The sequence below is a fragment of the Sus scrofa genome, chromosome 12, assembly GCF_000003025.6.
Source record: "Sus scrofa isolate TJ Tabasco breed Duroc chromosome 12, Sscrofa11.1, whole genome shotgun sequence".
NCBI classification, from domain to species: domain Eukaryota; kingdom Metazoa; phylum Chordata; class Mammalia; order Artiodactyla; family Suidae; genus Sus; species Sus scrofa.
In genome coordinates this window covers 26,812,147-26,838,595 of record NC_010454.4, presented here as the reverse complement: position 1 = coordinate 26,838,595, position 26,449 = coordinate 26,812,147, and the positions used below count along the sequence as shown (strand labels likewise).

General features: G+C 58.6%; 2 protein-coding genes across 8 annotated transcripts; both read right to left on the bottom strand.

Annotated features, from left to right (window-relative positions):
- On the bottom strand, window positions 84-9,908 carry SPATA20 (spermatogenesis associated 20). Of its 3 annotated transcripts, XM_005668877.3 has the most exons (17): window positions 9,763-9,894; window positions 8,990-9,108; window positions 8,679-8,858; window positions 8,490-8,554; window positions 8,135-8,289; window positions 7,914-8,057; window positions 7,610-7,811; window positions 7,090-7,220; window positions 6,882-6,986; window positions 6,565-6,639; window positions 6,255-6,464; window positions 5,979-6,171; window positions 5,190-5,358; window positions 4,402-4,613; window positions 1,756-1,955; window positions 628-708; window positions 84-445 (listed from the first exon to the last, which is right to left on the bottom strand). In XM_005668877.3, the coding sequence occupies exons 2-17, from the start codon at window positions 9,064-9,066 to the stop codon at window positions 275-277; spliced, it is 2,370 nt and encodes a 789-aa protein (XP_005668934.1). In that variant the 5' UTR covers window positions 9,067-9,108; window positions 9,763-9,894; the 3' UTR covers window positions 84-274.
- On the bottom strand, window positions 13,111-25,943 carry EPN3 (epsin 3). 5 transcript variants are annotated; one of them, XM_021067167.1, is made up of 11 exons: window positions 24,339-25,943; window positions 22,790-22,921; window positions 20,339-21,204; window positions 18,761-18,879; window positions 17,992-18,069; window positions 17,690-17,815; window positions 16,638-16,725; window positions 15,880-16,149; window positions 15,588-15,704; window positions 15,226-15,456; window positions 13,111-15,016 (listed from the first exon to the last, which is right to left on the bottom strand). In XM_021067167.1, the coding sequence occupies exons 3-11, from the start codon at window positions 20,886-20,888 to the stop codon at window positions 14,679-14,681; spliced, it is 1,917 nt and encodes a 638-aa protein (XP_020922826.1). In that variant the 5' UTR covers window positions 20,889-21,204; window positions 22,790-22,921; window positions 24,339-25,943; the 3' UTR covers window positions 13,111-14,678. The 5 variants fall into 5 exon arrangements, with proteins under 5 accessions (XP_020922826.1, XP_013836475.1, XP_005668943.1 ...); XM_013981021.2 differs by lacking the exon at window positions 22,790-22,921; XM_005668886.3 differs by lacking the exon at window positions 22,790-22,921 and having other exon boundaries at window positions 20,339-21,027.

Here is a 26,449-nt window from a genome sequence, read left to right as displayed (position 1 = left end):
CTGAGAAAAAGGGGCCCTGGGCTGCTGGTTCCTGTGCTGGAGCCCGAGGCCCCTCTCTCACAAGCAAGGCCGGGGCCTCAAGGTTACCGCGGGACGCTGTTAGGTTTATTCCAGGGTGAGTGGGTGCCCATGGGGGGGCATCAAGGATAGCCGAGGTCACCTGGTGACAGGGTGCCCTGGGATGGCCGCAGGCTCTGCAGGACCCTGCAGGGCCTGAGTCTCTGGTTGACTGGGAAGCTCCGCCTTCTGCCCCAGCCTGAGGTGGGGGAGGCAGTCACTGATGCAGCAGTTTCCGCAGTTCACAGGGCTCCGTGATGGGCATGGAGCAGGCTTGATTCTCGCACACGTAGGCGGTGGCCCGGTCTTCTAGCCGCCTCAGGGTACCCAGGAAGGGCAGCTGGCGGGACAAGAAGCTCGAGGGGTCCCCATCTGCCAGAATCAGCACCTGGGAGAGCAAGAGAGTAGAGCGGGTCACGGGGCGGGGGCGGCGCTTGGACACCGCCAGGGGCCCACTGGTAGGTTTCATCTCCCCAGACCTTCGGAGGAGCTGGAGATACTGGGGAGCCGAGGAGGGGAGGGGGCCTGGGCAGGGCAGGCAGAGGGTGGGGCCGGGTTCACAGACCAAACCTTGTTTGGGATGTAGATGGAGTGGACACACTGCAGCAGAGCCTTGGTGTCCTTGGCCTGGGGGTCGCCACAGATGACAATCTGCCCAGAACAGAAAGGCCACTCCAGTGACAGGGGCAGAGGGGCTGGACCTGGACCTACCAGGGCTTCCCCATCCTGCCACCCACTCTATATACCTAAAGAAGAAATAGGGACTCAGCTCAGCATCCCCCAGACCAGCTGCCAAGAGGCTGCATCAGATTCACTGCTCAGCAGGTGAAAACATGTACACACACCACACACATACACACACACACACACACACACGCATGAGAATACACAAAGTGGCAGTATCATACATAGTGGTAGCCATACAAACATCAGGACATGCACACGTGGGCAACAAGCAACGCCAGCACGCACACACGCATGACTTGGTACACTGCAAGACACACAAATACCCAGAGACCCATATACAGGGAGACAGAGTTGTATATACAGACAGAGTTGTCACAGATGCACATAGCAGATGCCCACGGAGAGGCAGATACACACACACACACACACACACACACACACACACACACACACACGCAGACCAGAACAAGGGACATACCATTGCAGAAAGGCAATCACATACTGGTGAGCACTCACACCAGCACACACTCAGAAGGGCAGGCACAGAGTCATATACGTCCAGGATTGTACACATCCAGATCCACACGCACAGCAATAACATACGGAGGGACACACCTGCAGTCCAGCATATTCTTGCACACATGACACTGCCGACCCAACTACAGTGATCCACAGAGACACACAGAGAAGCACTTCGCAAACCACAGGGACCCATAAAGTAGCGCCCCCTACTCTGAGAGCCCCAGGCCTAGGCACCTGCACAGGCACCTGCCCGTGCCCCAAGCCTATCTCACACACACACACTCACAGACTCCTCCACCTGCACAAAAGCAGCCTTCCAGACATTCCCGCCGAGACACCTGTGCACACAGTCACACAGGGCCGCACACTCACAGAGCGGAGCTCCAGGAACAGCCCCAGGAGTCCCACTCTGCGCTCTCCATTCCCCGGGGCGGCCCCAGCTCTCCTCCCACCCGGGGTCCCAGCCAGAGGGCCCTCCCTGCCTCCCACCTGCTTGAGGGTCTGCTGGTGGGCTGAGAGGGCGCGGACCATCTCCGGCAATGCCACTGGGACCCGGCGCATGCGCTCCGAAAAGGCGGTCAACAGGCACACGCACTTATCCATCCAGTCCTTGTGGCCCGTGAAACCGTGCAGCCGAAGCAGGTTGTGGGCCGACACGGAGTTGGCGCTGGGCTCTGCACCGTCCTGGTCTGCAGGGGGTGGGGAGGGCAAAGGCTGAGAGGGAGGGTCCCTGGGTCCCAGGACCCTGCTCCAGGACTGTGGCCAGGGCAGCTGGAGGATGGGGTGGAGAAGAGCCGGCAGACCCCCCCCCCTCCCCCCCCGCTCTGGCCCCAGATCTTGGAGGGTGATGCCAGCTCTGGCAGTTACCAACCCTTTTCACTACCACATGCGTTCTTAACTCCCCTTGCCCCAGGCTGAGCTCTTGGTCCTCAGGCTCCCCCTCCCCCTCCCCCTCCCTGCTGGCAACTCCATCCAGCCGCTCAGCTGTCCCTCCCTCCCTTCTCCCTCACCTCCCACTTTTTTTTTTTTTTTTTTTTTTTTTGCTTTTTTAGGGCTGCACCCACGGCATATGGAGGTTCCCAGGCTAGGGGTCTAATCAGAGCTGTAGAAGCCAGCCTACGCCACAGCCACAGCAATGCCAGATCCGAGCCATGTCTGCAACCTACACCACAGCTCACGGCAATGCTGGATCCTTGACCCACTGAGCAAGGCCAGGGATCAATCCCACAACCTCATGGTTCCTAGTTGGATTATTTTCCACTGTACCACGACGAGAATTTCTTCTTCTTTTTTTTTTTAAATGCTTTGCCAGGTTTGGGTTTTTTTGTTTTTTTTTTTTTTTCTGCACCCAAGGCATGAAGATGTTCCAGGGCCAGGGACTGAACACATGTCACAGCAGCAACCTGAGCCACAGCAGTGACAACACCAGCTCCTTAACCCCCATGCCACCAGGGGACTCCCTCATCTCCCACTTCTAATCTATCCACAAACCTACAGGGTCTGAGGCCAGAACAGATCCAACCTGACCACCTCTCCCATCTCGCACTAGTCTGGGCCTTCGCCACCACCTGCCTGGAGAGAATGCCGCTAACAGCCTCCTAACTGGCCACCCTGTTTCCCCCGCCCCCACCCCTTCTCCAGTCAGAGTGACATTCTTGAACCAAAACCAGAACGGATCACAACCCACTTAAAAGCCGTCGCCAGACTTGCCACACCTAGAAGACTGCAGGGATCCAGCGCCAACTGGGCACCTTCCCCTGACACTGGTCTCCGTCCCCTCCCCCACCCCCACCCCCGAAACTATCTTCCAGGGCACAGGCTGCCCCCTCGGAACCCCTCACGGGCTGTTCCCGCCACGTGAAATCCCTCTCCTTCTCCTCCTCGACCACACAGCCCCATCTTGCCCTCCAGCCCTTGGCTAAATGACACCTGCACAGTTTAATCCGATTCTCCTGCTGAGCTGGGCCACACCCTTGCTCAATTAGGGCTCTTAGTCGGTCAGCTAACCTGTCATCGAGCATCTAATTATGTACGAGGCCCATGCTAAGATCCTGGAGATACAGCAGTGACAAAGTCCTGCCCCAAAGGTGCTTACATTTGGAGTTCCCGTCGTGGCGCAGTGGTTAACGAATCCGACCAGGAACCATGAGGTTTCGGGTTCGATCCCTGACCTTGCTCAGTGGGTTAATGATCCTGCGTTGCTGTGGCTGTGGTGTAGGCTGGCAGCTACAGCTCCGATTCGACCCCTAGCCTGGGAACCTCCATGTGCCGTGGGAGCGGCCCAAGAAATGGCAAAAAGACAAAAAAAAAAAAAAAAAAAAAAAAAGGTGCTTACATTCGAATGAGGGCAGAGGCCATTGAACAGACCAGAGGCATTAGGTGATGCTAAATGCCACTAAGAAAAGTAGACACAGGAGTTCCCGTCGCAGTTCAGAGGTTAAAGAATCCAACTAGGAACCATGAGGTTTTGGGTTCGATCCCTGGCCTTGCTCAGTGGGTTAAGGATCCGGTGTTGCCGTGAGCTGTGGTGTAGGTTGCAGACACGGCTCAGATCCCGCGTTGCTGTGGCTCTGGTGGAGGTTGGTAGCTATAGCTCGGATTAGACCCCTAGCCTGGGAGCTTCCATGTGCCACGGGTGCAGCCCTAGAAAAGGCAAAAAAAAAAAAAAAAAAAAAGAAAAGTCAGACACGGAGCACACGGTGGCAGCTTCTACATCACCATGGCACCCACAATTTTAACTATGCGTTTATGTGTGCATTTTTGCTTTAAATGTTACTGCCTCTAAGTTGTCTCCCCTACCACAGGGTAAGTTTTATGAGGGTCAGCATGAAATCGGCCCTGTTCAGTGTACCCAGGCATGCTAGTTACTGCCACTAAGCACATTCGGAGAATAGCTACATTATTCTTTAAGTCATCCATGTAAGGACATGCCAACATTGGCTCCATTTTGCATATTAAGAAAGTGGTCTGTGAAATATGAGACCAGCCCAAAGCCACCCAGTTAATGAGTGGTGGAGATGCGAGCCCAGGAGGGCTTGGTCCCCACCCACCACACTGTGCTTAACGCCTCCCCCAGGGAAAACCAAGCCCCAGTTGGGGTCCAGGAGCCCCGGCCAGCTCCACACACTCACTGACCGTCCTTCAGACGCAGGGGCAGGCCAGCCCCCAGCTCAGCCTCACTGCAGAAGTAGCCGCCGCCCCGGGAGTCCCAGAAGAGCCTGTCCTGCGTGTCCTGCAGCCGCAGAGCCCACTCGAGCCACGCGCTCTCCTGTGAGGCTTCGTACAAGTCCAGCAGGCCCCGCACCACGAAGGTGTAATCCTCCAAGAAGCCCCAGCAGGGCGGGTTGCTGAAGGGACAGGCGTTGGGGAGGGGACAGGCCAGGGAGAGGGGGGTTTCCCCAGAGGAGGCCCCCTTTGCACATGCTTTTGTTTAGAATTGGGTTGAGGTCCTGTTAGCCCATTTCCAGGATGAGCAATGGTCCCAGGGAGGTTAAGGGCTCCCAGTGGTGGGGGGTGGGGGGGAAAGCACAGCCAGGACTAGTGCCTACCCCGAGGGGAGGAGAAGGGCAGAGCAAGACCTGGGATGCCCAAGGAGGCAAGCCTGCCTGGGCAGCCCGGCTTCCCACCTATGCTCCACCAGCCCCCGAACTGTGCTCCAACCATCCCCCACCTGTGCTCCATCAGCCCCCCACCTGTGTTCCACCAGTCCCCCCACCTGTGCTCCACTGGCCCCCCCACCTGTGCTCCACTGTCCACCCATCTGTAATCCACGAGCCCCCCCACCTGTGCTCCACTGGCCCCCCCATCTATGCACCACCATCCCCCCACCTATGCTCCAACCATCCCCCATATGAGCTCCACTGGCCCCCTACCTGTGTTCCATTCCCTCCCACCCTGATCTGTGCTCCACCAGCACCCCCCACCTGTGCTCCACTGTCCCCCCAGAGCCTGCATAGCAGGTCCGCATCAGGCGGCCGCTGGCCACATCAAACATGTGTCGCTTCAGGAACTTGGCGCCATTGATGGCATAGTTGATCAGCCTCTCCTGGCCCAGGACAGCCCCGGTCACAGCAAAGCCAGACACCATCAGTCCTTGAGAGAGGAGACACCCATGGTGAGAGACCAGCCCAGGCCCTCTAGGTCCCCCTCCCTTGGGGGATCCACCCCAAGCTCACAAGCCCTGACACCTCTCTGGAGCAACAGGGTGACTGGGCAAAAGTTTGAGCCCCAGCACCAGGCGGGGCTGGGCTCCTGCCCTTGTGCTTGACCTTGGGTGGACCACTTTAACTCTCTAAGCTCCAGTTTGCTCATTTGTAAATAAATGGACAATAAACCTGACAAAGAAAGAGTTAAGATTTAGCAAGGGCAGAGTTCCGGCTGTGACTCAGCGGGAACAAACCCAACTAGTATCCATGAGAACAAGGGTTCGATCCCTGGCCTTGCTCAGTGGGTTAAGGACCCGGCGTTTCATGGCCGTGAGCTGTGGTGTGGATTGCAGTCTCGGTTCAGATCCCATGTTGCTGTGGCTGTGGCTGTGGTGCAGGCCGGCAGCTGCAGCTCCAATTTTACCCCTAACCTGGGAACCTCCATATGCTGCAGGTGCAGCCCCAAAAAGACACACACACACAAAACACCGATTTAGCAGGTTCCTATTATACAGAGGGGCCCTTGTGAAGGGTGATTCTCTCAGGTTTTGGACCCAGCCACCTCACCGTTCCAGGCGGCCAGCATCTTGCTGTCCAGGTGCGGCTTCGGCCGATGTTTCCGGGCCTGGAAGAGCTTTTCGAGGCCCGTATTGAGTAGGGTCTGTACAGCCTCCACGTCCAGGCCAAAGCGGGCGGCAGTCAGCTCCAGCGAATAGCGAACAGTCAGCACGTTCTGGCCCTGCAGCTCCCCCTTGGGGTCCTGAAGAAAACAGCCCTTGTCTGAGAGCGTCCCGGCGGCCCTCGGGCTTCAGGAGCCCTCCCACGGCCACCAGCAGGCCTCACCTGGCTCGGGCTGATGTTGCCAGCCTCCGTGAGCCCATAGTGCTTCATGAGGAGCTGGCCTGAGGTCAGGGGCTCAGTGGCACCTGGTACATGCTCCGGGAGGAGCTGCTGGACCTCTTTGACAGTCCACAAGTAGAAGGCCCCCTCTTTGGGCCGCATGCCCCGCTCTGGAGGCGAGTCCGCGTCCTCGGCACTGTAGAAGCCTCCAGACTGTGGGGAGGCGAGAGTTGGCTGCCCCAGCCTTTGGAGCAGGGGCGGCCCCAAACCCTCCCGCAGCCAGGCAGGCCCGCCTGCCTCAGTGGACACACACCCGGTGACTCAGGTTCCGGGCCACGTACTGCAGAATGCCTTTGGCGACATCGGAGTAGAACTCGTCACCAGAGATCTGAGGGGGGAGGAAGAAGGTTGTAAACAGAGGTCCCTGGGGGTGGCCTGGGTACAGGGGGCAGTCAGCATTCTCCAAGGGGGTGGGGAGGGCGCCTGGGTACTTGACATGAGAACGAAGGCCAGGGGGGACCTAAAGCGGGGGCAGGGGGCCCACATGTCACCAGGAAAGCCCTGGAAGCAGCAGTCAGGAGTGAGGGGACCAGCTAGGGGTCTCTGCTCTGGGCTGCGGTCAGGGGTCACCTGGAAGGCCTGTGAATAGGCCACCGTGAGCTGTGCCTGGTCATACAGCATCTTCTCAAAGTGGGGGACGTGCCACTGGCGGTCCGTGGAGTAGCGGTGGAAGCCCTGTGCCAGGAGGGACGTGAGGCTGGAGGCCCATCCCCGCCGCGTCCTCCCCCCTTTCCCCCCCGCCAGCCGCCCTTCTCCAGGAAATGCCTTGTGCCATCACCTGTCCCACGTGGTCTCGGATGCCCCCGTTGGCCATCATCTTCAGGGTGTGCAAGGCCATCTGCTGGGCCCGAGAGCCATCCTGCGTGAGCCGATGGCTGAGCCAGTAGGAGAACAGGAAGCTCAGGATCACTGCAGACGCCCAGAGAGAGCACGCGGGTGAGAGCATGGAGAGCATGGGGCAGCGAGCAGGGCGATGAGGCCTGTGGCTGGGCTGCCGCTAGGGGTTTGCTCAACAGGCAGTCTTTCTGGACAGGCGGAGGGTCCGCAGGTCCCTGACCGGTCCACCCAGAGGACAGAGGACTGCTATCTAGGTCAGCCATCAGAGGATCCCTGCTAAGACCAAAGTCAGGTCTTCACTCCGATAGCTACCGACACACAGGCTGGGGGTCAGGAGGTCCCAGGCCAGGCAGGAGAGTGCGAGGTTGACAACCAAGACAGGGGTCAGGAGAGCACCGACTTGGGTGGGTCTCGAAAGCCCAGGCCGGGGCTGGCGTGGGCGCAGGGCGAGGGGCACTGACCCGGCGTGGGGAACTTGGGGGCCTCGGCGAAGCCGCCATACTCCTCATCATAGCCCTCGTCCAGCTGTTGAAAGCAGCGGCTGTTCATGGTGGCAGCGGAGGGTGGCAGCTGGCGGTCACCCATGCTGATCTCCGACCGGGCCAGCAGAGCTGTGGTGACACGCTGGCTGTTTTCCAGCAGGGTTTTCTTGTTCTGTTTCCACTGCGGGAGGGTGGAGGGCACACCTGGAGGTCAGCACCGGGTGGGGACCCCTGGCTCCCTCCCCCCCGATCATCACCCCCACCCCCACTCCGCTGTGCCCACCTGCTCCCGAATCCTCAACAACACGGTGCGGAAGCCGACTCGGGTCAAGCCATCCTCAGGGGGGAAATAGGTGCCCCCCACAAAGGGCTGTAGGTTGGGAGTCAACCACACACTCATGGGCCAGCCCCCACCACTGCTGGTGGCCTGGCAGAGAGAGGGCAAGAGTGAGGGGGGCGGCACCGTGGGCCCGGGCCACCCCCCTCCAGGGGAAGACCACGCACCTGCACGAAGGTCATGTACACCTTGTCCACATCTGGCCGCTCCTCCCGGTCCACCTTCACGCTGACAAAGTCCTCACTGAGCAGGCGGCCAATCTCCTCATTCTGGAAGGACTCCTCCTCCATCATGTGGCACCAGTGGCAGGTGGAGTATCCCACTGGAATGGGGCCATGGGGGCGGGGGAGGGGGGGCCAGTGATGGGCACAGGAGGGCCAGCCAAGCGCCCCCCCCCTCGCTGGGCTGAAGACACCCTGACCTCTAGTTTCCTGGGAGGCCCCCAGGCCCAGAAGACCCTTCCCCTACCCCCCATCCATCACTACTTCCCACCGCCCATCGCAGGGAAGGGGGGTACAGTACCTGAAAGGAAAATTGGCTTGTTTTCTTTCCTGGCCTTGTCAAAGGCTTCCTGTCCCCAGGGGTACCTGGGCCCGACAGGGTGGGGCATCACTCACTAGCCTGGGCCGAGGGGGGGGGGAGGGAGGGGCGGGCGGGATAGGAGGGGCTGAGGGTCCAGCTGCCCCGGGAGGCCTCAGGAGAGGGACTCACCAGTCCACAGGGTTGTAGGCATGCTGCAGGAGATACGGTGACTTCTCATTGATCAGGCGGTTGGGGGTCTTCTGGGGCGCGGACTGGGAGCAGTTGGTCCTGCTCCCTTTCCCTCCGGCAGGCATGGGCACTGAACTGCTGACTGTCACGCTGCGGTCCTTGTCCCGGGGGGAGCTACCCCTGGCACGAGCAGGTGGGTCAGGCTCAGAGGTTCCCCCCAACCTCCCCCTACACCTACCCCAGAGCCCCGTCCCACCCCACCTTGCCCTCTGGCATCCCTCCTGGAAGCTCCAGCTCCCAGCCCAACCCACCTTTCTGAACCACGGGGGAGACCGTGGCCTTTGTGCTCCCCCTTGTGTTTTGGGGGGGGTGAAGAAAGGTGGCTCATTGGGGGCTCCCTGCCAGGTTCGTCTCCCCCAAACTCTCAGACCTGGTGGTGGGAAGGGTGATGGCTGTGAGGTCAGGGCGGGTCACAATGGGCAGAACGGTCCTTCTGGCTCCATTCTCTCCCCCTAAGTGGGCCCCGCCCCAGGTGGCCGTGCTGGACGGGTCTCTCTGGAATGCCCGGGTGTGTGTGTCTGGGCAGGAAGGCTGCCCACTGCTGGGTCTGGGACTGCACCGGGTGAGGGGCAAGCAGAAGAAAATTGACACCCAGGACTTCCTCACTCAACATCCACCAACAGGGCACTTCCAGGGGGCCAGGTCCTGTGCCAGACCCTCACGACCCCCAAAGACTCAGAAATTGATTTCAAGGGGCTCAGCCTGGGCAGGTGGCACTGTGGGGCAGACCGAAATAATGACAGAGCCCCGCAGCAATGAGGACTGTGACAGGCCAGCCCAGCAGGGTGTTGTTGGACAAAGACCCTTGACCCAGCATCAGGGTTCAAGGAAGGCTTCCTGGAGGTGGTGTCAGAACAGAGTCCCCGCAGCTGGCGGGGAGGACAGGAGGGCGTTAATGCCCTGGGCCAGGTGGCAGGACAGGGCTTGAGGGTGGGGAGAATGCAGGCATGAAGGGGTTGGCCGGGCAGGCGCTGGGGACCAAAGTGGGACGACTGGCCCAAGGGCACCCCTCGCCCGCCCGTACCTGAGGCTCGCGACGAGGCCCGGCCCGGCGCGGGGCAGCAGGAGGCCGCGGCACCGCCAGGCCCGCGCGCCCAGCATGGCTGCTGACGGCCGTGGGCTGGGACGCCGCGGACAGGAAAGGCGAGCGGGACGGAGGCTGCGAGGGGCGGGCCCGGGCACGGACTCAGCCGCTGCGCGTCTTCGCCAAAACAGCGGGCCGCGTGGCTGGTCTCCGAGCGCCGCTCGGTGGCCGGTCGCGGGACTGCAGGCCGGATAGCCCGGGTTTGGGAGGAGGTCTGTGCCCAGAACGGGGGCGCCCTGGGCTGGACCTCAAACAGCAGCCTGCGCTGGGATAACCCTCCTGAGGAGAACTGGAGGGCTGTGAGGATGCCAGGGCTGTGGAACACCAGAGCCTCTGGTCATTTTGTCTAACCTTGCCTGTTTTTTTGTTTTTTGTTTTTTGTTTGTTTTGTCTTTTTGCCATTTCTTGGGCTGCTCCCACGGCATATGGAGGTTCCCAGGCTAGGGGTCTAATCGGAGCCGTAGCTGCCAGCCTACGCCACAGCCACAACAACACGGGATCCGAGCCATGTCTGCACCCTACACCACAGCTCACAGCAACGCCGCATCCTTAACCCACTGAACAAGGCCAGGGATGGAACCCACAATCTCATGGTTCCTAGTTGGATTCATTAACCACTGAGCCACAACGGGAACTCCAAACTACAAGTTCACTTTTTTTTTTCCCTTGCCTGTTTTATAAATGAGAAATGAAGCAAGAGGCAAAGCTGTGGCTTGTCCAGGTGCTCCAGGCCAGTCAGCTTCCCCCTTGTTCTGCCTCTCCACCTCAACGTCCTGCTCAAATCCCACCTCCTCCAGGAAGCCTTCCCTGAATCATAATGACGAGCCAACTTTACGTCCTATTAGATACTTGGCATAACTCACGTGTTGCATTCAGTCAATATTGACCAAGGACCCACCACCTACCGGGCCCTCTGTAAGGTACAGTGGTCAACAGAGAAAGCCAGGCCCCTGCCCTTGTGTTCCTCAGAGTCAGATGAGGGAGGAAGAAGCGAATCCAACAGTCATACTCATGAATGCACAACCACCTACTTCGAGAAGTGCCATGACTCGGTGTCACAAGGAACCTGGTCTGGTGGGAGAGACAGGGGAAGAAGGCCTCCCTGAGGAAGTCACATTTGTGTGGCAGCCTTTGAAGAACCAAAGGATGGAATCTGGGGAGGGCATGGGGGAAATGCTGGGGAAGCAGGAGGAACAGACATGCAAAGGCCCGGTGGCAGCACAGTGAGTCAGGGCTGAGGAACAGCAGAAGCCAGCCTGGCAGCAGGACAGAGAGCGTAGAGAAGAGAGTAGCAGATGAGGTTGGGGTGTTGAGGAGGAGGGCAGGGGCCAGGTCTTGACTGTGAGCAGGAGTTTGGTTACTGATTAAGAGCAGGAAGCTGTGGAAAAGGGCTATAGGCAGGGGAGTGACCCTGCATTTTGAAAAGGTCCCTCCGGCTTGCCGGTGAGAAACAGACTGGAGAGAGGCAAGAGTGGAAGCAGAAGGGTTTGGAGGCCAGGGGAGAGCTGTGGGGGGCTCTGCACCAGGCAGAGGTGGAGATGGAGAGACGGGGTGAACCTGTAGAGGAGGAAACATCATCAGGACTGGTTGTAAGGAAGGGGGTTTCAAGAGTGATTTGCAGGAGTTCTCGTCGTGGCTCAGTGGTTAACAAATTTGACTAGGAACCATGAGGTTGCAGGTTCCATCCCTGGCCTTGCTCAGTGGGTTAAGGATCCGGCGTTGCTGTGAGCTGTGGTGTAGGTCGCAGACGCGGTTCGGATCCTGCGTTGCAGTGGCCCTGGCGTAGGACAGGGACTACAGCTCTGTTTCAACCCTAGCCTGGGAAGCTCCCTATGCTGCAGATGCAGCCGTAAAAAGACAAAAAGAAAAAAAAAAAAAAGAGTGATTTGCAGAATGGGGCTAGTGCTGGATGGGGGGGTGGGCATTTGCCGAGGAGGGGGTGTGGGGAGAGGCTCAGGTAGGGGGTTCCTGAGGTCCTTTTTGGACATGGTGGTTTGAGATGTCCTTGAGATGTACACATGGAGAAGACAAGGCTCTGGAATGCAGAGGAAGGGTGGTGGGGGAGGGGAGGGCTATTCAGCGCAGAGACAGTGAGGACACAGGAGGGATCGCCCAGGATGACCTGCAGCAAGAAGCCGTGGCTCGAGAAAAGTCAGGAGTGCACCCTAAAAGACAGAGGGTCAAGGGAAAACCAGGAGGCGGGGGGGGGGTGTCATCCCAGAGGCAGAGGGACGGTTGCCAAGAGGGAGGGTCCGACTCCAGAGAAACCAACAGGGAGATGACCGAAAAAGGTCCAGTGGCTTCAGAAACGTGAAGGCCATTGGTGGACGTGGCAGATGTGCTCCAAGAGGTGAGGCTGACAGCAGGAGCTGAGTGGATGGGTCGAGGAGGGCGGGGGAAGGAGGGGACACACAGAGAGAGGGTGGGCACTTAAGTGTGAGGGGAAGGATGGAAAGACCCTTTCAAATGGATGACATTGATTTTGACAGACATGAAGGGGACGGATTCGGGTGAGAGAAGGCATTTGATGATGTGGAGGAGAAGCTGGGAGGGCAGGAGGGCGGAAGGGTTGGCAGATCGCAGGGATGGGTGTGTGTGGTTCCTGAAAGGATTGACGTTAAGATCAGAGAACAGGAAGGCTGCCCTTAATGTGGAGGAATTGGGGCTGACGACAGGCTCCAAAGTGTGACCAGGGGTGGGAGCAGCGGCAAGGTCAAGGGCCGGTGAGGTCATCCTCTTGGGCAATGGAGTCACACAAGACTGAGCAAGATCTGGGTGACAAGAAGTCTGTGAGCCAAGGGTGAAGCATGCAGGAATGAGGTGGAGCACAGCCCCAGGCAGGAGGCGGAGCACCCGGGGCCTTCAGCCTCCACGGCCGATGGGGTCTTCCAGGAGGAAGCTGGTCCAGAAGCAGGTATGGGGAACAAGCCTACCAACCTCCTCTTGATGGGAATCAAAACATCACCCATTAGGAGACCCCAGGGAAGCAGGGTCCACAGGCAGAGCCAGCTTAGAAGCAAAGGTCCCAGGATGGGGAGGGGTGAGAGGTGAGTCAGTGACCAAGAAGGACAGAGACCTTCAGCCGAAGACAGATGGGGGCTGAGCTCTGGGTACCGCTTGGCAAAACCATCCGTGATGGGGATGGCAGGTTCCTTCCTCATGGTTACTCTCTGAACAGTGTGGACCCTGGACTGAAGGGCCATTGGCCTGGGGAGGAGCCACACGACAAGCTCATAAGGAAGGAATGCTTGTTCCCATTTGACGAGGAAGGAAATGGAGGCACAGTCATAAACAGGTTAAGTAATTTACTCAAGGTCGGGGAGCATAACCACTTATTACGAAGTGATTATTAAGTGCAAACCTTAGAGCAGTTTTGAATGCTGTCAGTCTGACTCCTAAATAGATGGTCTGGTCCGTCCTACCTGTAACAGCACAGAAGGACTGCCTCCCTCCAAAAAACCAAAGCAGCGCCTTTCCCCACCCCCACCTTAGGAAGGAGACCTGCATCGTGTCCTTCCCCCAACTTTGGTGTTTCTGGCCTATGCAAAGCCATTGCCCCCAGACTCCCAAAAGGCCCACCCACTGCCTGCAGGGCCAGACCCTGAGCACTGAAGGAACACCAGTGCCCAGTGGTCAGAGAGCATCGAGTAGAAAAGGGATCAGGGCGACCAAGGCGGCCCCCAGAATGAGGTACCAGGCCCTGCTCCTCCCCTTGTTTCCCAGACCCCATACAAGCCCCCCAGGAGGGGTCATGGCCAAAATTGAGTGTCTTGACAGTCCTATTGGAGGGAGGAATAAGAGCCAGATTTAAGGCGACTCTGTAAAACAAAGGATCGGGGGGCTCCTGGACTCAGGTCACCTGCCCCACTGAGTTCTGAGCTCCTGGACCCAGGTCACCTACCCCACTGAGTTCTGAGCTCCTGGAGGCTGTGGGCTTAGCCATCCTTGGATCCCTCTCAGATGAGCCCAGCGCTTTGTCTACAGCAGTTATCAATGATGTGAATTAAATCTGAGGCTCATGGTGGGAGCCCGGAGCTGCGGAGCTGGAGGGTCTGACTCCGAATCCCAGCTCCACTCTGTGCTAGGTTTGTGACTTTGAGCATGTCGCTTAACCTGAGTTTCACCTATGAAGTGCAAGCAGGGCCAAGCAAGGGCTTTGCCCTTGAGCTAATGCTCTGAGGCCCCCATGATGCTATTTTGAACAAGGGGCCGTATGGTTTCATTCGTGGGGCCCTGGGTCCCACAATTTATGTAGCCAGTCCTGAATAGGAGTAATATTACTATCTACCTCAGAATGTTGATGCAAGGATTAAATGACATCATCTGTCTAAAGTGCTTATTACATAAGGAGCGCGCAGTGGAACTTCTTGTCTTTTGCTATTAGACCGTCCCCAGCGCCGATGTGTGATAAATAGATGAAATGATCGAACGAGTCTGGGGAGCATGTGGAAGCGAAGGTGCTGGGCTGGGGGTCTGTACAAGAAGTGGGAGCATTTTGGGGCCCCACATCGTGGAGCAGCTGTTTGCATGGCAGCGGTGGTTTGCGCTGTGGTCCAGATCTAGCCGTCACGTCCCGCAAGAAGTGCATTTGGTGAGAGCTGAGGACGTGGGTTCCAGTCTCTATTACGGGGCGTGGCCTCGGCCCCAGTGAAGTCACCAGTCTCCAGCCCTGGGAGCTGCAAAGGGTCTGCGGAGGTCTCAGGGCAGTCTCAGCCGGCTTGGCTTCCGGGGCGGGTCCTGAGGTGGTAGCTCCGCCCACCCCGCGCCAGGGGGCGGGACCCAGAGCTGTCAGCACGTGGAGAAGGGGGCCTGGGCCTCGCGCGCACGCGCTGGGCAGCAGGCAGCCCGGGCCTTGCTCAGAGGAACGGGTTGGTGCCCGCCTGCTGGAGCGGGTTGAGTGGCCCGGCCGAGCCAGAAGTGGGCAGCAGCGGCTGAGGCAGGCTCCCAGGGGGCGGCGGCGTGAAGGCGCGGGCTTGGGGGAAGACGCTGACCGAGGCGGGGAGGGTCACGCCGGCCGGCACGCTGCTGAGCGGGAGAGGCAGGGAGGCGCTGTAGGTCATAGAACCGAAGGGCGTCCCCACCGGCCCGCTGGCCGCCAGGCCGAGCGCTGGCGAACCGGCGCGCATCTGGTTCAGGGTGGGCCTGCCCTGCTCGCCCCCGCCGAAGGGGTTGGTGGGGGATGGAGCGCTGAGACCTGCGGAACGAGAGTGGATTGGGGGGCTTAGAGTGGACCAGGGGGACATAGCCCTAGTGGGAAGCGGGGCAGGGTGGCAAGATCTGGGGTCTTAGGAGTAGGGAAGAAGAAGAAGATCTTAGGGCAGGAGCTGGGCTCTGAAAGAAGAGTCGGAGAGAGATCAGGGGATCCCAGTGTTGAGACCCAGCAGGGAGGAGAGGGCGGTCTACCTGTTAGGAAGGGGTTCCGGGTCTTTGCAGCCTGGGGTGCCTTGACTAATGAGTCAAGGTTGACCAAAGAGGAGGCCGAGGGGCCCAGGAAGGACTCAGGAGTGCGGCGAGCTGGGGTGTCCTTGCTGGGCTGTGTTAGCGCTTCCCCCAGTACATCAAGGTCAAAGGCATCTGGCTCCTTTGTGCCATTCTGCTTGGAACTGGGGATGGAGTCTCCAAACAGGTCCAGCTCTGGAACAGAAATGATAGAACTCCTTGGTGGGGACACCGAGTGGTCGCTCTGGGAGAGGGAGAAGGCAGAGGCCAGCTGTGGATGGACCCCTCTTTCCCCAGAGCTGCATCATTTCCTGCCTCCTGCTTACCCACAGGACTGCTGGGCTGCGCAGAGGGCGGGGCCTGGGCACACTCTGGCCCCTCCTTGGTCTCTGTGGATACTGGAGGCTTGGCAAATGGGTCAAAGTTTGAGGTACCACCTAGCCCTAGCCAAGGAAGAAAAGGGAGATGAGATGTGTTGTCAAAAGGGCAGGCACTGGGCTGACCCCTTTCCAGGCGAGCCACCCTCTTAAGACAGGAGCTCCTGCCCCTTGGCCCTGGAGGGAAAGGGACCCAGAAGTCCTCCAGCCCCTCACCCACAGCCTCTGGCCCTCTCCTTACCAGATGTGCTGGAAGTCTCCACCGCGGCCCCCCAAGGGTCGGCCCCTGAGTTGGGGAGTTTGTGGTGGGGGGAGTTCTGTGCCCAGGAGTCTGTGATGGGTGGTCCAGCAGGCAGCACTGGGGTCCGGCCCCAGGGCTCAGAGGACGAGAGCATAGGGGACAAGTTCCAGGGCTGGCTTTGGGACAGGATGCTTCCTGAGGGGACTGGAGACCAGGGGTCTGCGGAAGGCCCCCAGGACGAACCACTGGGCTCTGTCTTGGGCCTGAGACCTGAAATGGGAACAGCACAGGTGTGACTCCAGGCCCACTCAAACCCCTGGTCCGGAGCCTTCCCAGGTACCCAGACCAATTTGGGAGGCCAAGGAACCCATTTCACAGATGGGATGCTGACTCAGGACCACCCCACAAGCTGGAGCCCATATTCAGCAAGTTATCCCAGGATCCTGGACCCGCCCCCTCTTCTGCCCAGGCACGGGCAACTCAGGCCACCTTCCCAGTCAGGGACAGGCGGGGCCAGGAAACCCAAGGCGACCAGGGGCAACAAGAGAACATTTCGGACTCTCCCATAAGCTTGAGTTTCTCAGATGTGCCCCCTCCCACACGACAGCCCGATGGCACAGAGGATGCTGAGGCTCAGAGCGGTGAACGACTTGCCCAGCTGTCCTCAGCTGTCTGAAGCATGTGCCAGCAAGTGGCTGAGAAGGAAGGGGCTCTCTAGGAGCCAGCCGGGGAGCCTCTTGCAGCCCCTGCATGCCCACCTGGGATGTCCCATGGGTCAGCAGAGCAGTGTGTGGAGGGCAGGGCCGGGGCTGGTGCGAAGATGTCCACCAGGTCCAGGATGGAGGACTGTTGGAGGGGGGGAGAGGCAACAATGCTCAGAGAGGGTGGGGCCTGGAGGAAGGGCGGGCCCTGACCTGTCATCCTCACTCCAGCTCCTTCTTTCCTTTATTCATTCCACAAACATCTATTAATGATCCCTCGCCTCCGCACAGTGCTTTCCAGTTCCCGAGGCATTTCCTTATCCAGGCAGTGCCTCATTTGCATAACAACCTGGGCAGTAGGTAGAGAAGGTGCTGGGGCTCCCATTTTATAGACGTGCCAGCGGGGGGCCCAGAGAGGGGAATCGAGTCGCCAAACGTCACACAGCCAGGGAGAGGCAGAGCTGGGAGAGAACACGGACCCGCCTGCCCCTTTTCTCAGGTGTCCTGCCCCTCAGACCATTAGGGGTAGCTCACCTTTTATGATGAGCCTACTTCCCTAAGTCTGTATCCAAGAGACACAGGCCACAGTGAACTTGGGCAGAAAGGGTACAGAGACACCCCAGGGGTAGCAGAGACAGCTTTGGAGGGTAGCCTCGCTACCAGCAGCTACGCATTCCTCCCTCTAGGAAACTAGGTGCGTGAGGCCAAGATATTTTATGCACCATGTGCCTGAGGCCACCCCTAGTCTTGAGCCACAGTATCACATGACCCTGGAATTGTCAGAGCTGGAACTGTCCAACAAGTCCACTGTACAGAGGAGGAAACCAAGGTCAAGACAATGACATGCCCTGAGTCTTAAAGTAGGTGGCGGCAAAGCCAGAATCCAGATCCAGTTGCCTTGGATCAAGGTTCTTTGCATCCTATTTTGCCACCAGCTCAGGCACCAGCCCGTGCAGGATGCGTCACCCCCCCACACACCACCTCTAGTTTCATTGCATAGCACTTAAGCAGTGCTTACTGGATACAGAGCACTGTTCTGCACTCGTCACAAATATTTAACCTAGTTCATCTCCCAAGCTCTGCCCGCCCATGTCGCCAGCCCCCTCTACCTGGCTGGTTTGCCGCTTCTCCTCCTCTCTCTCTTCTTTGTCGGGCTCTCTGTCTCGCTGACGGTGGACTCCAGTCCCAGCACCATTGGCCACAGGGGAGTCGTCTCCCCGCCAGGACCTCACCTCCTGCAGAAGGCACAAGAGCGAGCAAAGCATGAGCAGCCCCTGGGCTGGAGTAGAGAAGAGTGCAGTGTGGTTAGGGGCAGCAGGACCACAACGAGGAGCGGGAAGAGCCTGGTTAGTGGCCACAGCGTAGCACCTCCACCAGCACCAGCATCAGCGCAGGAGGCGTGGCCAACTACCTTCTGCTCCTGCCGGCTCAGGCGCAGGGCCAGCTGCAGCTGCAGGTCCTCATCCCTGCGGGAGGCTGGGGGGACCGGCTGTGAGGGAGAGAGGGGGTGTACTTGGCACAGTGCTCCCATCCCTGGGCAGAAGGGCAACATCACCCTATGTGGGTAAGGGTGATGGAGAGAGAAGTACCACCCAGAGTGAGTGTGGGCAGTCTGCCCCCAGACACCAGTTGTGGGCGTGGCTTTCCCTTGCCCAGATCTGGATCTGAGATGCAGTTTAAAAATTCAGAAGATCGATCCTTCTCTTCTGGGTTTCCAGAGTGCACCCCAAGCCCTGCTGTGTGAGGCCAGCTGCATCTTCCAGGTCTGTCGGGACCCACCGAGGCGATGGCAGAGACAAGGTCATCAGGGAGGCTGTCCCTGCCCCCCACAAGGACAGCAGCATGTCTCTGTGTCTCCTAGGAAGCTGTTGGCACACGGACCCCTTCCCCTCCATCAGGCAACATCAGGCCCATAAGACAGACAGGTACCACAACCCACTACACACACAGGCTACCCTTTCCAGGCCCAGCCAGAGAGAATTAGGGGCGGGGAGGCAGTCCCCAAGCCCAGTAACCAATCCAAGGGACACAGACAAGTCCTGGGCTGTCCTTGGAAGCAGGACTAGGACTTTGGGACCCAGAGTAGGTGAGCCTAACTATCAGAGGTGTGAAGCATCCAGGCACCTCGCTCGGGTCGCCCCATCCCCACCCTTGCCGGCTGCCCCAGGAGGAGGCCTCACCTTCTCAGCCTCCTCGCGGCTCATGGCCAAGGCCAGCTGCAGCTGCAGCTCCTCTTCTCCTGATGTCTGTGGCCGGGCCTGCTCGAGGTCAGAGGTGTAGCGGGGGGATGAGGAGGAGGCTGCAATAACCAACCATCCATGGTGGCTTCCATAACACACAGGTACCCATGAGCTTCCCCGCTCCCCAGGAGATTAAGGCTCAGATATGGAACCTGAGGGGGACGGAAACACCTGGCCATCGGGGGGCCCCCATGGGGCCAGGCAACATGCTTGGCACTTTCTGTAAGGTTTCCATTCCCCCATGGGGAAGATTCCAGTCCCTTCTTTATAGACATGCAACAGCTCAGAGGGGTGGGCCCTTGAGCAAGACCTGACTCCAGTTCCTGGACTCTCATAGCTGGGCCCTGCTCAGCTTAGGGGCAAGTGCAATGGGAGGGTGAGAGGTTGCAGTCAGTTAAGGTCACAGCTCTCTGAACCCTCAGCATGCTGTCAAGAAGGGGCATCCTTGGAGTTCCCGTCATGGCTTGTGATTAATGAATCTGACTAGGAACCATGAGGTTGCAGGTTCAATCCCTGGCCTTGCTTAGTGGGTTAAGGATCCGGCATTGCCGTGAGCTGTAGTGTAGTTTTGCAGACGTGGCTCGGATCCCGTGTTGCTGTGGCTCTGGTGTAGGCTGGTGGCTATAGCTCGGATTGGACCCCTAGCCTGGGAACCTCCATATGCCAGGGAAGCAGCCCTAGAAAAGGCAAAAAGACAAAAAAAAAAAAAAAAAAAAAAAGGAAGAAGGGGCATCCTTTTTTTTTTTTTTTTTTTTTTTTTTGCTTTTTAGGACTGAACCCATGGCACATGGAAGCTCTCAGACTAGAGGTCAAATTGGAGCTACAGCCGCTGGCCACAGCCACAGCCACAGCAACCCAGGATCCAAGCCATGTCTGCAACCTACACCCCAGCTCAAGGCAACACTGGATCCTTAACGCACTGAACAAGGCCAGGATCGAACCCACATCCTGATGGATACTAGTCAGATTTGTTTCCACTGCGCCACAACAGAAACTCCCAAGAAGGGCCACTCTGAGTGCCCCTCAGGTCAGGGAAGCCCCCATCACCGTGGGGGGGAGAGTCAAGGACATTCTGCAGCTGTCCCCATTTTCAAGGACGGTGCCCTGGAGTGGGGGCGATAAGGGACAGGCCGTGTGTCTGTGCACAGGGCTGAGTGCATTCCCGGGCCTGGTCTCATTTAACTCTCACCTTGAACAATTGCAGTCTATAAGATTATCCCTCCTTTACAGATGAGGAAACTGAGGCTCAGGGAGCTGCTTGTCTAGATCACGCGGCTTAGAAAGGGCAGGCTAAGGACCACAACTACACTCCAGAGCCTATGCTTCCACCGCCGTGCCTCTGCCAGACAGCGAGTGAACAGGAACAAGCCTGGCACATTCTCCTCCTTCTCTCTCGCATCCTCAGAACCCCCAACCCCGCGACAGGTGTACTGATCCACAGCTTCGGGATGCAGAGCCAGCATCAGAACCCCCCAGGTGGCCTCCCTGCCCCCCAGCCACACCCCTGGGCTCACTCACAGTTGTAGGAGGACGGGGAACCGCGAACATCCCCGTGGCGGCGGCTGAAGCCCAGCTGGCCGCTGCCAATGCCTGTGCCCTCCAGCGCCATGCGCTCCTTGGTCTTGAGCGCGTGGGTCCGCTCCTGCCGGAGGCGCTCCTCATCCCTGAGCAGGGCCATCACCTGCTTGACCTTCTCACGCACGTTGACGCCCTGGTCCTTGCCATCGCGGTCGATGTACTGGAAGTCCTTGAGCGTCTGGATGGTGTAGAGGTTCTCCCGGCACTGGTGGGCCACCCGCTCGGAGCCCGTCTTGAGCAGGTAGTCGAGCAGCGTCAGCGCCTTGTACACGTGCCGCCAGTTCTTGCCGCTGTCATTGAGCCGCCGCCACAGCATGCCCATGACCTCGGCGAAGGCCACCGTGTTGAAGGTCAGATCGGCGATCTCCGACATGAGGGAGCTGGGCGGACCCCACGGGTCATTGCTGGTGGCCTCGCGCACCTTGATCTCCGCCTCCGAGTAGTTGTGCACGATGTTCTTGACCTGTCGCCGCAGCGCGGAGGTCGTCATGGCCGGGGACTTGGAGATGGGCGGCCCCCGCCCCAGCCAGAGGTGGAGGACCGAGGGCCACCGTCGAGAGGTCACCGTCTCCGAGCGTGGGCCGCCGTGCTCTCAGCAGGGCGGCTGTGTCCTTGGCTTCCACATGGGTCTGAGGAAGAGAGGCTCTGGCATTCAGGCCCACCTCAGCCAGTGACTTAAGGCCTGGCCAGGGTGTCCCTGATGCCAGGAACCGCTTTGGGCAGGCAATTACTTTTTATTTTTCTTATTCGATTTATTATTCAGCTGGCACTTCTAGCTGGGCATGTTCATTTCTTCACACTCACACCTATAAAGATACTATTGTCATTACCTCCATTCACAGATGGGGAGAGTGAGGTTGCGAGAAGGATTAAATGACTTGCCCAAGATGACAGAGCTGGTGAATGTGGGGCCAGGATTAACCCACATTCATGTGCCACAGTCAGTCACGTGCCACAGTCTTCCCTTAGGGACACAAAAGGGACCCCCCAGGAGTGCCTACCTGCCTTACTTCTGTTTCACAACCTCTCCTGTCTCTGTGGGGATCTGGCTTAAGACCTATTCTTTCCAACTTCTCCATCCTCACCTTCCTCTCTTCTTCTGTTGTTTGTTTGTTTGCTGTTTAGGGCTTTACCCGCAGCATATGGAGGTTCCCAGGCTAGGGGTCGAATCAGAGCCACAGCTGCCGGCCTACGCCACAGCCACAGCAACACCAGATCCGGGCCGCATCTTTGACCTACACCACAGCTCACGGCAATGCCAGATCCTTAACCCACTGAGCGAGGCCAGGGATCGAACCCGCAAGCTCCTGATACGCGTCAGATTCATTTCTGCCAAGCCACAATGGGAAGTCCCCCTTCTTCTATTGTTAATTTTTTTTTTTTTCTATTGTAGTTTGATTCATTCAGCACCAATTTCCTGGGACTTCTCTGAGCCAGGCACTGTGACAAGCACAGAATACAAGTCTTGGCCCACCCAGTGTGGTTGTGAAGGCACAGGCAGTCACTCTGCAGCACAGGAGTGCAGAGGCTCACAGGAGCACCCACACTCGGAAAATCAGGAGAGCTTCCCAGAGGAGGTGACGGCTGAGCTGAGAGCCGAGATCCAAAGGGAGGAGGGAGGAGGAAGGAGGTAGCAAAGCAAGGAAGGAAGCCTCCCAAAGAGATCTCCATTGTACACGGAGAGGGGTACGCACGGCCTGCCCACAGTCACACAGCATGTAGGTGGCAGAGCTGGGACCAACACCTAGGTCTCCAGAAGAGGAGACTTATCCTAATCCAGCACTTATTGTCAGTGTCACCCGCTTTATAAATATGTCATCTGCTTGCTTTATGGTCTCAGTCCCAACTTCCCAGCCAGAATGGAAGCTCCCTGAGGCCAAGGCCAAAACCCTAAGGCCCTGGGCACATCAGTCCTCTGATATCCCAGCTGAGGGATGCCTAGGGCCTGCCCACTGCCTCCCCACAGCCTCAGGACCAGGCCATCTGCTGAAAGCAAACCCAGACCCAAGACAGAGAACAGTTCTCCCAGGGCCCTACCAGAAACCCAAACCGGATTCCTCCTGCCACTGCTGTTCCTCTGGTGTATAAAACACATACACACACTGGCTGGACCTGGCCCCCACCCAAACCCCCCACCAACACCAGCACCCACGGAGACTGCGCCTCTCAGCTCTACCCTTGGGCGCAGCTGAAGTCTGAAGCCTGTCTACCCCCAGGCCCCCATCTCCACTCTCCCTCCAGCCAGCCCTGCCAACCTGGGCTCCGTTCAAAGCAGCCCGTGGGCCTGGGTAGGTTTCATCAGGCCCCTGTGCCTGGGAGTGCCTCGACCCAGAGGGCAGGAGCTTGTGCGAGAGCTGGCGAGATGGAAAGGGCTGGCTGGAAGCCACTTACCTTCTGCGTGCTGCCTTTCTGTCCAGTGGTGGCAGGGCTTCTGCGGGGCGCCACGGGCAGCGCTCGTTGTTTAATGCCTGCCCTCCCCCTCGCTAGTGACTCAAACCTGTCTTTACCTCCCCATCCTGTGGGCTGGCAAGTGGCAAGAGTCAAGATGAGAAATAATGGTGCCCTAAAGCCCGCCCGAGCGCTAGCCCCTCCCAGGGCTGGCCACCGAAACCAGCAGAACCAGTCAGGCATCCTGACTCGACTTGGAGCCTCCCAGGGCCGTCCTGACCCCCTGCCTGGCCTGGGGTAGTGGGAGGGGGCCCTCTGTGCGGGCCCCCGCGGCCCTGCCTGAACTTTCCTCCTGGAAGGTAGGGATGGAGGAGCCTTCTCCAAGCACCTCGGCCGGAGCTGGGGGAAGGGAGGGGTCCGGAACATGGGGAGGCCCCTCCCCCACTGAAGTTGGAGGGGATGAGGTAGGAAGAAAGGGCAGGATGAGGCCCTGGGAGCACTGAGGGGAGGGGGAAGGAGAGGAAGGAACTCAGGAGGGGGCGGCTGGGAGAGCTGCCAGCCGTGTTACAAGCAAAGGGTTTTATCGAACACAATATGCCCAGAAATAAAAGGGAGTGAAACAGAAACCCAGCAGCCGATAAGACAGCAGCGGCAACGGCGGCAGCCGGGCAGCCGGGTTTGGAATTACTGCAGTGACCTTGAGCCAGACCCTGGCAGGTGGAGGGAAGGACACTGAGAAGGCCAGGCCGAGAGGCTGATTCAGAGATGGGGGGAGGGTGGGGAAGGCAGGATGCAGGAGGCATGAGGGTACCAGCTGGGGAGGGAGGCTTAGGCTGGGGGATGGGAGAAGGGCCAGCAGGGGGCGGGGCAGGCCTTGGGGAGGAGAGCATCAGCTCTCTCTTTTGTAGGGGGTACCAAGGAGAACTTTACAGGGGCCAGGAGCCTACTCTTCTTGGGACCCACAGGACTAGGGGATCAGGACTAAGGAAGCAGATGGCACACCCAGAGCAGGGGTTCAGGGAGACAGAAAGAACCCAGATATGCCGAGTCACAAGCACGAGTTTGTCCAAAGATCGTGTGTGCCCCCATCAGCCCGCACCCCCTTCCATCCTCTGCTAAGGCTGCTAAGGCAGCTCTATCCCCTGGCCCCTTCCCCACCTCCCAATCAGGTCCAGCCTGAGCCATGGGGGGAGTGGCAGTGCCCTAACTCTTGGCACTGGAGGGACCAGCGGAGTGAGTGTAGCTGTGTCCTGGGGGTGCTAGAGTTGGGTGGGGGCTGTGGGTGCACCAGGGGCTCAAGAGGAGGAGGAATAGGGCAGAGAGAGCAGGACTCTGTGAGGAATGCCACCAGAGATGCCAGTCCCAGGATAGGGAGTGAGCCTCAAGAGGTGCCCTTCCTGGGGGCTGCAGGGAAGGAAGGACAGCAGGCAAGATGCCTCCAAGTTTCTCTGGGGCCCCTGCCTTCCTCACCCTTCTTCCTGGGACCTGGAGGGAGATTGAGCCCCAAGCTTTCCATGCCAGGCACCAGCGCCTACAGGAGGAGCCAGCTTACCTCTGGTTCAGGCTCCCTTGGCCCCAGCCCGGGGACCACGAGCAGCCTCTGCAGTGACCCTCCAACCTGCGCAGCAGGGGGACAGCACAGCCTTGGGAGTGCCCCCAGAGCCATCCACCGCGGACCCTCGTTCTGGAGACCCGCCCTCTCCCAAGAGGCACAGACCCCTCAGGGTCCCTGGAATGGGCTGCTGCTCTGCCTCCTGCCTGCCAGTCTTCTGGACGCCCAGCCGGCAGGCAGCACTGGGAGGAAAGTTGCTCAGCTGGCCAGGCAGGTCTGCCTCAGCAGTAACAGGACACAGAAGGAAGCGCAGGGCGTGTTAACCCCTTCCTGCTGGCCAGGCAGGCAGCACCTTCAGAGATGGGAGGCCTGCCTGCTGGCTGTCCCCAGGAGGTGCAGATCCAGAGGTGACCCACTCCCACCCTGCAGTGAGTTAACCCTTCCCCTGCCTCTTCACTGGAAATGGGGAGGGGGGGAGGCTCCAACACCCACCCCACCCCTAGCTCGTCCCTCTGGGCCAGGACCCCCATTCCCTGGGGCTGGCTCCTTAGTGGAGTAGCCTTCTGTGGGTTCCCGGCTGCTCCCCTGGGCCACGCTGAAGGGCATCAGGACTTCAGGCACAGTGCCATCTTACCTCTTTGACACAGGATCAGAGTGCCCTGTCCTCCCCAAACCTCCTCCCATGTCTCAACTGGAGGAGGACGCTTGAGGCCTATGAGGTCCTTATCGGAAGCTCCAAAGGCACAATCAAGTGGGCAGGAGACTGCAGCCACACCTCAGGTCTCCCCCTCTCCCCTCTGCTGCCCCAGTCTTCAAGGCAGTAAGCCCGCCCTTAGCAAAGCTGCTCTTCAAACTCTGGGAGCCTGGAGTCCACTCTACACAGGAAGCCTGGCCCAGAATGATTATTATTGACAGAGAAGAATTATGATGCTGAGTCTGCGCTGAGAGCACATTTCTTTGTAAAAGCCATCTCTCACCCTCTTCATATTTCTCTGAGTGAGAGAGGGAGCAGCAAGTCCAGAGGCTGTTTTTAAGGCAGGGAAAAAAAAAAAAAAATGGCTCAAAGAGGCCAGGTGGTTTGACATGAAGAGAGGGGTGAGCAGACCCGAATCCATAATGATCTCTCGCTGCTGACACAGGGATCTGGGCTCTAGGGTTTAAGAGTGGGGTGAGCACAATCCTCCGGGACTGGGACGAGGCCCGTGGGCCCAACTGAAATATGCGGATCTCAAGGAGCCAGGTCCCGTGGGGTCTAATTCTCTTCCCGGGCACAAGCTTTTGTCAATACTTGGTGAGGACTCTTTGGGAAAACCTTGTTCCAGGAAGCACGACCCCACATGTGTGAGTCAACAAAGGCCAGGGGCAGGGACTACAAGGGGTGACACTCTCTGTCCTGTCACCTGACTCATTCCTTTTCCTGCTACCAATGTGCTCCTTATCCCACGCATCACCTCCCCAGGTGTGCTTCTCTCTCCTCCTGTTGTGGGATAGCTCCAGGAACTGGGAGGAGAGGAAGCTGAGGGCAGGTGGGACATGAGAGGACCATGAGCTGCCTTCATCAAGATCTGACATTCAAGGAGTTCCTGTCGTGGCGCAGTGGTTAACAAACCCGACTAGGAACCATGAGGTTGTGGGTTCGATCCCTGGCCTTGCTCTGGGTTAAGGATCTGGCATTGCCGTGAGCTGTGGTGTAGGTCGCAGACACGGCTCGGATCTGGTGTTGCTGTGGCTGTGGTGTAGGCCGGAGGCTACAGCTCTGGTTAGACCCCTAGCCTGGGAACCTCCATATGCCGTGGGAGCGGCCCTAGAAAAGGCAAAAAGACAAAAAAAAAAAAGATCTGACATTCAAGACACGGAGGCAAGTCCATCAATTGATGAATAGATAAACAAAATGGGGCCTATCTATGTAACTGAGTATTATCTGGCAATAAAAAGGAAGAAAATACTGACACGTGCTACACGGATGAAACTTGAAGAGGTACTTAATGCACAAGACTGAATCTACTATCATCTTCTGAATCGTATACTTTAGAAGGTTGAAGGTTTTTGTTTTTGTTTTTGTTTTTTGCTTTTTAGGGCCACTCCCGCAGCATATGGAAGTTCCCAGGCTA

What these genes read in the sequence shown, in the direction of transcription:
- SPATA20 (XM_005668878.3), bottom strand. Translation starts at nt 9,839, where the DNA reads ATGCTGGGCGCGCGGGCCTGGCGGTGCCGCGGCCTCCTGCTGCCCCGC. An exon ending in CAAGCCAATTTTCCTTTCAG is followed by an intron (nt 8,290 to 8,489) that starts GTACTGTACCCC and finishes GCCCCATTCCAG; the next exon opens with TGGGATACTCCACCTGCCAC. An exon ending in TCCGAGACCACGTGGGACAG is followed by an intron (nt 6,987 to 7,089) that starts GTGATGGCACAA and finishes CTCCTGGCACAG; the next exon opens with GGCTTCCACCGCTACTCCAC.
- EPN3 (XM_021067167.1), bottom strand. Translation starts at nt 20,888, where the DNA reads ATGACGACCTCCGCGCTGCGGCGACAGGTCAAGAACATCGTGCACAAC. An exon ending in AGAAGCGGCAAACCAGCCAG is followed by an intron (nt 16,726 to 17,689) that starts GTAGAGGGGGCT and finishes CCCCTCCAACAG; the next exon opens with TCCTCCATCCTGGACCTGGT. An exon ending in CCGGAACCCCTTCCTAACAG is followed by an intron (nt 15,017 to 15,225) that starts GTAGACCGCCCT and finishes CTCGTTCCGCAG; the next exon opens with GTCTCAGCGCTCCATCCCCC.